The sequence below is a fragment of the Sceloporus undulatus genome, chromosome 2 (genome assembly GCF_019175285.1).
Source record: "Sceloporus undulatus isolate JIND9_A2432 ecotype Alabama chromosome 2, SceUnd_v1.1, whole genome shotgun sequence".
Classification (NCBI taxonomy): Eukaryota; Metazoa; Chordata; class Lepidosauria; order Squamata; family Phrynosomatidae; genus Sceloporus; species Sceloporus undulatus.
In genome coordinates, this window is record NC_056523.1 from 14,145,913 (window position 1) to 14,160,032 (window position 14,120).

Sequence of the window (14,120 nt, forward strand, 5' to 3'; positions counted from 1 at the left end):
CCTAGGCTGCTGCCGCACTGCAAAATTAATGCAGTTTGCACCGCTTAAGCTGTTCTGGTGCCAGCCTGTGGAATCCTGGGATTTGTAGTTTGTTGTGGCACCAGAGCTGGCAGAGCTGGCTAAATGTCACACAAAACTACAAACCTCAGATTTCCATAGCACTGAGCCATGGCATTAAAAGCGGTGCCAAACTGCATTAATTCTGCCATGTAGATGCAGCCCAGTCAAGAGAAGACAGAAGCACAATAAGGGACTGGTTCTTTGTCCTGATAAGAGGTCTTCAAACTGATCAGGTGGAAAGTTGCATTACCCCCAAAACAGGAGTAGAAAATTAGTGGGCTACATGGGCCTCCATGACACCCTGCGTGGCTGTAATCTCTATTGTCATATCTATCTTCCCACTTTTCTTTTCTTTTTTGGTCAACAGGGACCCAAAGCCCCAATTGGTCATTTCAGTGTCTGAATGCTGCCAACCTTTTGGACTTCTAGGGGTTCCCATTCATCCTATCAAATATTCGTTTGAAAACAAGAAGTGACTGGAGCATCAAATCATATCACTTGCTGGTTTGAAAAAAAGCATGTACAAGCCAAAGGAAAATCTCTAGGGATCTATAATAGGTGAGGGTGGGGTTATTTAAACAGTGAAAATAATTCCAGTAGAAGGTGTGTTGAATCTTTGTTGTTCACATGCATTTTGAATGCACCCAAAATGAACAAGCTGAGGGGGGTGTAAAAAAACCACTTAACCCAAGATAATCGATCTTGCCCCCCCCCCAAGTTTTTCTTTAAAAAATTACATTGTCACCTGTGTGAATAACTGATACAAATAGACCCAGGATAAACCAGGATAAAACTCTACATGCCTTGAACGTCTTTCAAATACATCCGCATCGTCGACTCCATCTGTGTTAGCAGTGCTGATATGTGTAAGCAACAGAACCTGCAGAGATGCAATTCCAATAAAAAACTGTGTGAACAACAAAACCAGAATGCATAAGTGAGATTATTTGCTCAGGCGTGCTAAAAACAATGTCTGAATAAACCTAGCGTGCCTTAAAACAAAGCAAAATGGTCAATATTATGCACTCCAGAGGCTCATGGGGGGGGGGGGGGTTGGTTGGCTATCTGGGGAACAAATTGTTCCTCTAGTTTATTTTCAATGTTTATTACTTGTAATCATTGTAAATACTGTAATACATTGTTTCATTGATTGCATCTCTAATATAAATCCCAACAGATAAACAAGGGATCAGATCAGTACATAAGAAATCAGAAGAAGATAAATGAATTGCAGAGAATATACAATGATTAAACTAAAAAGTGAGCTGCGTAGAACAAGTTGGGATTATGGCATCAAATGAAGTTGGCTTTTACATACAAGTTTTATCACGTGTGAAATTAGCCATGGCCATTTATAAAATGCCACATTTCCTCCTCTTCTTCCACCAGCTCTCCAGTTAAAGCTTAATGTATTTAGAGCTATCTAGTAGTTTGGCCTAAGATGAAAAAAAAGTGAAGATTGAAGATTGGTCCAGGCTCAAGTAAATGAGGACTCAGAAAACAGATTAGCCTAAAGTGAAATAAAAGAAAAACTATAAAATAAAGCAGTGGTATATGATCCACACCAAGAGAAATCTCAGAGCTAGGAAAAATGTCTATGGACTCCTTGATGCTGGGAAACAGCATAATGAAAAAGACAAATTTTAGTATACACAAAGGCATCAGGTTCAGGTGGTGCTGGAGAGATAGATCAGAGAAGTGACCAGACTTTCTTTCACAAAGGCAAACTGGATTTGTTTTCTGCTCTTTGTGGTGTGCCTTGATTTGACTTGTTAATTCTCCCAATTTTTACTGTTTTATATTACTGTGGTTACAACTTGGCATAACATGAACTTTGTACTGTAAAAGCTGTCCTGAAATGGCAAGCTGAAGTACACTTGGCCCTCCACAGATTCTTTATCCACTGATTCAAGCATTCATGCCTTGAAAATATTCCAAAAAGGTATCAGTTCCAAAAAGCAAACCTCGATTTTGCCATTTTATATAAGGGACACTATTTCACTATGCCACTGTATTTAATGGGAGTTGAGCATCCCCAGATTTGGATATCCAGGGGAGTCCTGGGACCAAACCCCAGCAGATACCAAGGGCTCACTGTGAACCCATCAAGTATTTTAGGGGAAATATGCCTACCACTTTGAAAGAGGCAGTTCATTCTCTCCTGAAGAGGACTTTGATGGCTCAAGAAGTATGTGAGAGTTATCACCACATTGGTAATATCTCTTTTTGGACAAGATGCTTGAGTATCTGATAGTAAAAATTGTGTTGGTGGGAACCTGGGGAAAAGTCATTCTGAGTGGCTACCCACGGGCTCTGGACCTTTCTTCTCAGAGAAGTTAAAATGGCACCCTCCCCACTTTCTTTTTGCAGACAAATAAATACTTTTCTGTTTTGGCAGGCATTTAATAAGTGACTGCATAAGGCCCAGCTCACCTAAACAATGAACTGGATCCTGCTAATTTTTGTGTTGGTGTGCATTTCTCTCTGTGTGTGTAATGACATATGTTTTCATCTGGTTTTGATTTTTTTTTAATTGTTTAATCTTGATTTAACTCGGCTCACAAAAGAATCAGCTTAAAACAATACAATTTTGAAACACGGTTAAAATCACATTAAAGTAGCATGTTAAAAACACCCTCCCCTACCATAAGAAGCCTCCCTGAAAGCAATTACAATAGGTCCCCTACATTTCCTGGGATTAGGGGTGTAGGACCTTCATGAAAGTGGAAAAGCCTCAAATAAAAAAGAACACCTCTTTAGGAATGTTTAGGTCTTCCAGCAGAACTCTATGGCCAATATCTGCCAGATGTTGACCATAGAATCACGCTGGAGGACATGCAAATGCCTATAGAAGTGTTTTCTTGAGGAATCTCTAGGTCCTCCCATGTGACTCTACTTCTAGCATATCAAATCCACAAATGTGGAGGGTTGTTGACTGTACTCAATAAAAACCTGCTTAAACAGAAAAGTATTTGCTTGCCATCAGAAGGAAAGCAGGGAGAGGACCATCTTAGCTTACTGCAGAAGGGAGTTCCAGAGGGTGGGACCAGCCACCAAGAAAGCCTTCTCTCATGTTCTCACCAAGCACCAAATGAAACCAAGAGAAAATCTTTCTCTGGTTATCTTAAAGCTCTGGCAGGTTTCTATGGGGAGATTTTTTAAAAAACTTGTAAGTCACTTTGAGTCCTGAACTGGGAACAGAAATAAATATAATAATCATATGAAATGTCAGACATTCTTGGAAGAAACATGTGGACCCCATTTCAGACTTGACCAGTTGCCTGCTCTGGATGAATGACAAATGGAGTAGGAGGCACTATATTATATAATAATAATAATAATAATAATAATAATAATAATAATTTATTTGTAGCCTGCCTTTTCATGGGGAATCAAGGCAAGTTACAACATCTAAAAACAGAGTATTACATATCAAATCTAGTTAAAATTAATCCCCCATCCAACTTCCCATCCTTGATTATAAAATTAAATTAAATAATTTACAATATAAAAACATTGTGATGATAATATCAACAAAGTTGGGGGGAAATATAAGAAGGACTCTATAATAGAAGGGCATAAGCTGCATCGTGTTATCTCACTTCTGTTCCTGTGCACAGACAGTTCCAGACAGTGGCATGTTTCATTCAGCCCCATAGATATTAACACTGAGGTGCCAAAAGTTTCATTTTATTCCTGATTCTGTTTAACATCTATATCAAGCTGCCTGGTGAAGCCATTAGGGACTCAGCTGCCATCAGTCTGTTCTCCTTTTTTATTAGAATCAGCTGCACCTGCCCAAGTGCTAAAAGAGGACCTGGGTGCTGTAACACACTGAGTTAGGACCAATAAACAGAAGCTGTATCCCAACAAGACAGAGGCTCTGTGGATTGCTGGTTGCCAGGTCTAGGAACTAGGTAAGAGATCCCATACCTCTTGAAGGATTAGGTACTGCAAGATCCCTTTGGATAATTATGTTCCTGAAAGTTACTGAATCTATTCTGGGATGGTGGTGACAAAGAAATCATTTCTGCAGCCAGCACTGCATCTTCCCAGTGAAGTTTACTAGAATTTCTCAAACTGGTTCAGAACCTTTCAAATGTCTCCTCAAGGGATGATATAGCACCCCACATGCTAGGTTGTAATAGTGTGTGTGTGTGTGTGTACACACACACACACACACACACACACACACACAAAAATGTATTAGCATAATATTATTCGTTACTAATTTTGCTTATTTTTTAAAAAAAGGGAAAGCTTCAGCAGTGCAAAAAAATTTAGAAACCATGAAAATAATTCAAAGTTTGAGCCTGGGTAGCAAAGCAGCCACAACCATTCTGCAATGTCTGCCCCTCTGCTGGTCTTTTCTTTCCCTGTCAACAGCCTCTACTCCTGCATTATCAAAAGAATGTTTTATTTTTGTGGGCAGCTGAAGGATGGGAGGGGATGGATAAAGAGGCAGAGAAGGCTAGGAAAATGTGGGAATAAAGAGATGCTGGAGAACAGAACTTGGTAGGATAGACAGAGGCTTAAAGACTGGAGAACAGTGTGGAGGTAAGAAATGGCTTGTACAGTATAGAGAGAGGTTAAACAAAATACTGATGCTGCAGTAAAGAAAGAAGTGGGGCATTAGGAAGTCTGTTTTGATGTGGCATCACATGTGTCTGAAAGGGTAGGCTGTGTGAGCATTTGAATAATCAGGCATGTACACACAAGAGTGTGTTTACATGTGGGTAAACAAAAGTGGGCTCTGTTGTATGCATGAGAATATCAGGGGGACAGAGAGCAAGACAAGGAAGGATGGAGAAAAGGCTAGAGGTAGAGCGAGGCTACTGCTTCTGCATCTGAAATACCCTGGACTTCGACTCTGGAGTCCCTGCTCAGCCATGGAAGCCCACCTTAGGTGAATTACACACTCTCAATCCCAGAAGACCCCATAATAGGTTTGCCTTAAGGTCATGATAAGTCGGAAATGACTTGAAAGCACACAACAACAAAGTTTGCATACAGGTGCCCAACCCAAAAGGACCTAAAGCAATCTCCTGAAATTCTAAACCTCAGCCCCTGATTTCTACCCCACTTATTTTGCTTATTTTCAGTCTAATAATGCCCATGGTGACATTAAATCTTAAGACTCAAGAGAGAATGGCAGAAAACACTTAACCTAAGGAATCTGTCAAACTGCTCACCAATGCCCTTTAAATGTAACTGTAAAAAACAACTAGAACTGGAACCTTGAGTCCCTATATTGGGAGAAAGGCAGGATATAAGATAATAATAATAATAATAATAATAATAATAATAATAATAATAATAATAATAATAATGGAACCTTAAACCAATAAAGCATTTCATCCCCATAGGTTACATTTTTGAAATATTAGCTTATTTCACTATTATTGCTAAAAAAAATTACTTATTACAAGTAATTACATTACATTACTTGTAATTCATTGCTTCCAAGCTCTGGTTTGTGTGTCTTTGGATGAGGTAAAAGTTCTGTAACCAAACCCCTGGGCATGTTATTGGTGTTTAGACAATCCTTCATGTGGAATTTCTGGTGTTTCACAATGTGTGACCGATGAGAAAAGCATTTCCCACACTCCGTACATTTGTAGGGTTTTTCCCCCGTGTGGACCCTCTGGTGAGCCAAGACATTTGATCGGTCCGAAAAGCATTTCCCACACTCTGAACACATGAAGGGTTTCTCTCCTGTGTGAACTCTTTTGTGCTTCTTGAAAGATGAGCTGTCCGCAAAGCACTTCCCACACTCTGAACATGTGTAGGGTTTTTCTCCTGTGTGGACACGCTGGTGTCTCGCCAGACCCGACTGTTGAGCAAAGGACTTCCCACACTGCAAGCACATGTAGAGTTTCTCAGCTGTATGGACCCTGCAGTGCTTCAAAAGGGCTGATGGCCGAGGAAAACCTTTGCCACACTCCAAGCATTCATAGGGCTGCTCTCCAGTGTGGACCATCCAGTGGCTCACAAGGGCCGAATGCTGGTCAAAAGACTCCCCGCATTCGGAGCATTTGAAACGGTTCATCCCTGCGTGAATTTTCTGGTGAACCACAACATGATACCGGTCAGCAAAACATTTACCACACTCCAAGCATTTATAGGGTTTCTTTCCGGTATGGACCCTCTGGTGCCTTACAAAGGCTGGGTGGTTGGCAAAATCTTCCCCACACTGCAAGCATTTAGGCAGCACGTCTTTGACGTGGGTTATCTGGTGGGCCAGCAAATATGACTCTCGAGCAAATTGCTTCCCACATTCCACACAAATGTGGGGCTTATCTGTGCCATGAACACGACGGTGTTTCACGAGAGCCGAGGGCCGAAGGAAACTCCTCCCACACTCCTGGCATTCATATGGCTTCTCTCCCGTGTGGACCCTCCAGTGGCTGACAAAGAGAGAGTGCTGTTTAAAGCTTTCACCACACTCTAGGCATTTGTAGCTTCTTTGTCCCTTGTAGGTTTTCCGTGGCATCTTAATGTCTGACTGTTGAACAGAAGATTTCCCAAATGCCAAATAACTGGAGGGTTTCTGTTCCAAAAGGATTCTCTGGGGGACGTTATCAGAACGTTCAACCCATGGGGGATTCCAGGATTTTCCCAATGAGTTACCTGGTAGAATAAAAGATTTAACAAAAAACATTAAATTAAAAATTAAACAATGCATAGATAAGCAATATCTTGCTGGTTACTAGTACAAGTCTCCTTCTATGAACTCTCAAGCCTTCTGTGTGGCCTGTTAACAATGTACAATGGGACTTATAGATGCCTAGGGCTCATTTTTCTTTAAGAATATACATATGCTGGTGGCCAGTCATCTTTTTTCTCAGTGATTTACAAAACTGAAAATACAGTAACAAACAGTAACATTTGTATAAAATGCACAATGCAGTTTAAAAGAATGATTTCATGATATGGACATCACATGGAGGCTGTTTTTAAAAATTTGTCCCAGGCAGCTTGTTTAATTGCTTTTTAAATAACTCTTACTGTATGTTTATACTTTATTAAGGACTTTGTATAGTTTTAAGCTGTATTGTTTACAAAAGTGTTGTTAGTCCTATTATTGGGAGAAAGGTGGGAACGAAATGAGTAATAAAATAAAATGTGTTGAAATGATTTTTCTCAGTTCAATATTCTTCTCTTATCCCAAGAGCCTTGGCTACAGAGCAGGATATAAATATTTTATTTTAAAAATTAAAATTTATAAAATATTTTATGAAACATGAAGAGAAAACCTGTAGCTAGCATTTTATATTCAAACTCCTTCAATGATCTTAATTTTATAATACAGGTTTTTTTTTTCTAAAATAGAAACAGACCATATTCTGCTAAACCAATTTTCTGTAGATAGGCAACCCAAGCTTTTACAGCATTTGGCTACTTCCATTTTTGCAACAGCCAGTGCTATGAAATTAAAATCTTTATGCAATATATCTTCAATAGACAGTAATAACAGAAGTAAGTGCCCGCACTAGCATATGTGCTAATGAATCATCTATGAAAGGTTTAAAATCTGTTCAGTCTGGACAATCTAGACAAATATATATATATATATATATATATATATATATATATATATACACACAGTCACCCCCTCCATTTTCGCGGACTTTGAATCCACATCCCTTGCTCATTTGTGAGTGGCAAACTGACAGGAACAAATTGGGCGTGCACCACCATTCAATCCTATGAGGCTTGAATATCTGTATTTTTCTGTTTTTGCAGGAGGATCTGGAGCGGATCCCTCACAAAATGGAGGGGCGACTGTATTTCAGAGTTCTTTCCCACACATATCCTCTTCAACAATAAGAAGACATTTCTTTTATATGCTAGTTTAGATGGGTTCATATGCTATCTCAGTATAATTTTCAAATTACAGTTGTACTTCAGTTAATTAAGTAAATATATTCCCAGGTATTACTTCTTTAACAGAAAATCTGGTAATTCAAAGTCTTCAAACACTGAAAGAGAAAGAGACTGGGGGGAAGATCTTGCAGACTTAGAGTAGGAAGAGGAAAAGATGGGATGAGACCAATTGTGGAGGAGAGAAGGTTTATAAAGTAAAGCAAATGTGGAGGGGTGGGAATGAAAAGAAAAAGAGATATTGGGGTGCAAGACAAAGGGAATTCTAACTCTTGCAAAGCTAGGTACTTCTTCTAGTAATCAATAAAGGTGGCAATAGTTCCGTTGACTTAGGTTTTATTAACAACCTCTCACCTGAGTAGGCATCAAGGTTCTCTGCATCAACTCTGTTCTCAGAATCTGGTATCCACAATTCTTCTCCTCGTTCCATCTGAGAGATGAGATCAGGCTTTGGGCCTGAAAAGCCTGTGGTAAGTCAACATAGAAATACATGAAGAATACATACATTAGTATGAATTTCCTATGGAATTAGGCATATTTTAACACTATTCTATATAGATGATTTTAATAGTTTTTAAATTTTTATTCTAAAGTATTCTTTTTAAAAATTATCTTCTGGACCACCCTGCTTCTCTTTCTGGGAGAAAGGCAGCATAGAAAATAAAAGAACATAAAATAATATTTGAACTAATTCTGGAGAATATTCTGATTCCCTAATAATTTACGGTATTAGAGATTCCTAAATGAAATAGGGAGAGAGAGAGAGAGAGAGAGAGAGAGAGAGAGAAAGAAAATGGTATAGTGGTTAGAGTGCTGGACTAGCACTCGAGAACCATTGGCTTGTTTGCATTACTTATAATTTCTCCCCATGCTCAATGAGTCCTGTTTACACATTGTTGACGTTGTGTGTCTTCAAGTTGTTTCCGTCTTATGGAGACCCTAAGGCAAACCTATCATAGGCTTTTGGGTTTTGCCATTGCCATCCTCTGAGGCTAAGAGTTCATGACTTGCCCAAGGTCACCCAGTGGTACATGGCTGAGCCAGGATTCATGGGAGATCTTGGGCACGTCACACTCTTTCAGTCTCAGATGACGGCAGTGGCAAAACTCCTTTGAAATAAAAGAAAATCCCCATGATAGGTTCACATCTGGATCACCATAAGTCAGAAACAACTTGAAGGCAACAATAACAACAAATGGGGGGGGGGGAGATAAGTAAATTTAAGTGAGGCACACAGGGGTGGCAAGGTAAAGCTTCTCATATCCACAGGTGTGGTTTATACTCTTGGACAATGACCATCAAAAGATCTTCAGTCATTACGGGCTAGTCAATGAAAATGGGAAGCTACTGTGCATCAGCTGTGGGGGGAAAATCTATCATAGGAATTATTAGGAAAGGCAATGAAAATAAAACTGTCAATATCACAACACCTTTATCCAAACCTTATGATGTGACAACACATGAAATATGATGTACAGATGTGCTTTCTGTCATGTCAGGAAAAGATATTGTAGTACTGGAAAAGGTCACCACATCTGAAATGTGAAATTCATGGCCCCAAATTCTAGAATCAGTAAAATGGTAAGGATTTCTTCAGAGCAAGCTATTTGTTAGGAGCAGCAGAGTTGGTGTAACCTTTTGCCAACTCCAATACTCCAGGGATGGTGGTTAAGGAAGCAACAGGACTAAACTAGCACCGGCAAATACTGAGCCTAGTCAGCGAGAGAAGATCCTCAGAGCACTGGCAAGCCACTCCTGTGCAACTCCACTGAGGAAGCACCATTCCTGGTGTATAGGCATTCAGAGCAAGAATTTCCTCATATACATTTTCTCATCATATAGCATAACCCAGAGGTAATTTCCAGCTCCAGTAAAGAGCAGGCCTCTGTCAGTCTGGTTTACCTGACAGGCTGCTCTATCTGAGGAAGTAGATCAAGTCTAGAAAAGCCTGTGCTACAGTTCTTCTCACACAGTCTCAAAGGTGCTACATGATCCCTTTGCATACAGGTTGCTCCACAGTTTTTGTCTCCCGAAAAATGAGATGGCTGGTTCCTTACCCAATGAGGCCACATTCCCATAATTCTCCATCATGACTTCAATGTATAAGGCTTTCTGATTTGGGTCCAGCAGAGCCCCCTCGCTTGTAGTGAAATAAACAGCTACATTCTCAAAAGTCACCAGGCTCTAGAAGAAGACAAAATACTTAGCTAGGACTTGCTGCTTCAGAAACCCTATTTGTGTAATCAGTGAATCAGTTAAAAAGAAGATTTTTCTTCTTTCTTTTTTAAAATGTAACATTCCACATTATAAGCAATTTGCTCTGGCACAGATTTCAACACAACTTTCAGTGTAGACTTGAATTGTGTGTTTTCTTGGAGGAAGGGGACAGTGAAACACACAGCTTGCCACCCACAGCTGAAATGGTACTAATCAAGAAAAAGTTTTACATCTCTCTCTGAAAGACATTTATTTAGAGAGGTCTTCTCTTGCTAGTACAGGGTGAGTCTCTCATCCAGAATTCCAAAATCTGAAATATTCAAAATACCAAAGCATTTCATGGGTGGCTGAGACAGTGACACTTTTGCTTTTTGATGGTTCAATATACACAAACATTGTTTTGTGAAAAAAAGTTACCTTCAGGCTATGTGTAGAAAGTATAGATGAAAAATAAATTAATTTTGTGTTTAGACTTGAGTCCCATTTCCATAATATCTCATATATGCAAATACAGATATTCTAAAATCCAAAAAACTCCCAAGAAACAAAACATTTCTGGTCCCAAACATTTTGAATGAGGAAGACTCAGCTGATAATGATTATCTCTCTCATTCCACTTGTGTATTGTGGGTTTTAAAATTATTTATTTTCATGCTATAACTAAGATTCCAAGCAAACTATGTAGTTATGTAGTTTACATAACTACAGTACAGTCAGCTCTCCTTTATCACGAATTTTTTAGCAATGGATTCAAGCATCCACGGTATGAAAATATTTTTCAAAAAAGTATAAATTCCCAATAGCAAACGTTGATTTTCCATTTTATATAAGGAACACCATTTTTCTTTGCCACTGTCTTTAATGGAACTTGAGCATCCATGCATTTTGTTATCCATGGAGGGGTCTGGAATCAAACCCCAGCGGATAACAAGGGCCCACTGTACCTAATATTTCCTGGCTTGGTCCCATTCTCAATCTTTACTTACCTGGCAGGGAGCACTGTGAGAAGCATGGCTTTATTCTCCTCTTGATCAGCAGGTCTAATATTCCCAGCTCCCTCCAAGAAGCAATCTCTGGTGCAACAGACAGATGCAGGATCTCTGTCATAATTTATCCTTACGCTGGAGACTGTTTGTGGGATGGGGTAAAAGCATCAGTCTGTGCACCATGATCAATAGTGGAACAGACTTTTTGTTCCTTGAAGTGACTGCTGCCCTGTAAGTCAGCATCAGGGAACTTTTATGACCCCTCCATATTTCCTACACTATTGAATATGTAGGGATGATTAATACAAGTTAGTTTTGAATGTGTAACTCTAGGTTATGCATTTGTAACTGCAATCATGAACTTCAGATTATATTTTTATATTGTATTATATCAATTTTATATAATAAAACACAATCAGCCCTCTGTATCCACCAATTCTTTATCCACAGATTCGAGCATCCACGGCTTGAAAACATTCACAAATACATACATTTCAAAAAGCAAACCTTCCTTTTGCCCTTTTATACAAGGGACACCATTTTACTATACCACTGTATATAAAGGCACTTGACCATCCACAGATTTTGGTATCCACAGGGGGGGAGTCTTGGAATCAAGCCTTGGTGGATATCAAGGACCACTGCATTATTATATTAAATATGATAAAACTATAAAAAATATAAAGTATTTAAATATATTAAAATTATATTATTTAATTTTACTAAATATTAACTTTATAATATTTGTAAATAAAATATAACTTTATAAATATTAATTTTAGTATTTAATATTAAATATATAGTGTCTTTCCAACAGATGAGACTTAAAATAACATTTCATCCCCATTGCCAAATACTATCCTTCCTACCTTAGCTGGCTCCACTGCAGCCACTGTCATTTCTCTGGAAAATGGAGGCAATCCGGATTCAAACGCAGACATTATCCTGGTTTTGGGGGGGGGAGGGGGGAGAGAAAGGACCAATCAAAATTGCAAACAGGAAAAATAGACTTTTTTGATATCACCAATAATCAGGATGAGAAGATCAGACATTATAACCTATCCATTGTATAGCATGGCACTTCCACTCAGGGCCACCCAAATACATTCATTTCACTGCCTGAGGAGCAGGCTTAGTTCATGTTAGGATGATGACGACCCAAAGGTAGACAGATTAATCTGGCAGATAATTAAACAGATAGGACTTTCCCCACCCCTTTTCTGTGCAGAGGTTTCATTCAGCCAAACATAGTGTGGCAGAAAATCCCACAAGCATAATAATCCTTGGCAGTAAAAATACAGGATGGCATCCCAAATTGCATTTACAGATTTGGAACTGCTCTACTTGTGGCATCCTTGTCAAAATCACAAATGCCCCTCCCAACTTCCCTTAACAGCCAGCAGCTGCACTGAGCAATGGAGCTCTGTTCTGCTTGTAGTCGGTACAGCAGGAAGGCATTTCCAGCCCCCTCTCAACAGTGATCTGTGGTGCTACAAGGAGTTGTGATGGGAGACTGCTACTAATTGTCACACCGGAGATTGGTATTGGAAGTTGTGTTCCAGTCACCAGCATAACTCTGTTGCTGGATGTAGTTGCTGGCTGTTAAGGAAGATTTGAGGTATTGGGCATTATGAGACATACGGGAGAAACAGACAGCTCCTTTGTGGTGCCTTCCTGGCGGCTTGGAGGTGTGTTGTTTGGACAACGTATGCCCCTAAGCTGGTAGAAAGCCGCCATAAAGCTGCCCGCCTGACCACACAGTGGTCAGCTTAGTGGTGCGGGGTTTTGCAGCAAAGTCACAGCAGAAAAACCAGCGTTTTGCGAGCTCAAAAAGGAGCGGCTTTCTGCCACTTCTTCTTGCACTGGCAAACAGCCCAGTTGAGGGCATGGCGTGTGGTTGCCACGGCCCCAACCCAGCGTTCAAAGAGGTAGCGTTATGCCTCCCCTTCAGGGCCATCAGTTTCAGCCCATAGTTATACATTTGTAACTACGGCAGTGGTTCCCCAACTTTGATCTATCAGGTTCTTGGGACTTCGAATCCCAGAAGCTCTGGCCAATTTGATCAACAGTCAGGAATTCTGGGAGCTGAAGTCCAAGACATCCAGAGTTTGGAAATTACTGACTTATGGCCAAACGTAGCCCAGAGTATTGTGGCCCCAGAGCTGCCCCGATCTTCCTCCATTACCTGACTTTCTATACCGACACAAGGGTGGTGGTGCACCAATATGTGCTGCTAAGCTTCCCAGGTGTATGCTGCCACCATGGGTCACTTCGCTAACGTCACAACAAAGCACATGGCTGGGGACCTCGTTCTGACTTCAGAGCGTGTGACAGGCGGCAACCAGGTGCTTGCTGAGCAGCAGGTGCTCAGCAAGATATGTTTCAAGCAGCTGCCCTGGCACCAAAATGGAGGGTTCTGGGATTTCTCATAAAACCATAAATTCTTTTAATCCATTACAGTGGGGCTATGACCTGGTTCTGATGTGATGCGATGTGAGCCAGCATGATGTTGGGTTCTTTTATACGTTTTATTTTATACATAAAAAAAATTAAAAATAGACATTAAAAAAATTAAATTAAAACCAAACAAAGTCCTCTGGATGACACTTGTCTGTCTAGTCCTGGATGATTGAAATAAATGTTCCCCACAGGTCTTGAGCGTATGGGGTGGACTATACATAGTCTCCTGCTGGGTGACCTTAGGTCAGTCACATTCTCTCAGCCGCAGAGGGAGGCACTGTCAAAAAACCTTCACAACTTGAAGTTCACAACAATCACAACAGATACAGTCAGCTCTCCATATCCACCATTTCCTTAACCATGGCTTCCGCCATCTACAGTTGAATATATACAGTATATATATATATAGTAATAAAATTTATTCGGTCTTTGACCAGTATAAATATATATATATATATATATACACACACACACACACACACACACACACACACCCAAAAAAGGAAACCTTCA

At 39.9% G+C, this 14,120-nt stretch overlaps 1 protein-coding gene across 1 annotated transcript in view; it reads right to left on the bottom strand.

Annotated features, from left to right (window-relative positions):
- Positions 1–499: 499 nt before the first annotated feature.
- Positions 500–14,120, bottom strand: part of LOC121923814 (zinc finger protein 420-like) — a 28,054-nt gene continuing 14,433 nt past the window's right edge. The window contains exons 6-10 of the mRNA XM_042454614.1: positions 12,017–12,092; positions 10,002–10,128; positions 8,299–8,409; positions 5,507–6,690; positions 500–940 (exon numbers count right to left, since the gene is read on the bottom strand). Coding sequence (XP_042310548.1) covers positions 794–940; positions 5,507–6,690; positions 8,299–8,409; positions 10,002–10,128; positions 12,017–12,092 — 1,645 coding nt within the window. The 3' untranslated portion in view covers positions 500–793. The remainder of the gene's footprint in view (positions 941–5,506; positions 6,691–8,298; positions 8,410–10,001; positions 10,129–12,016; positions 12,093–14,120) is intronic.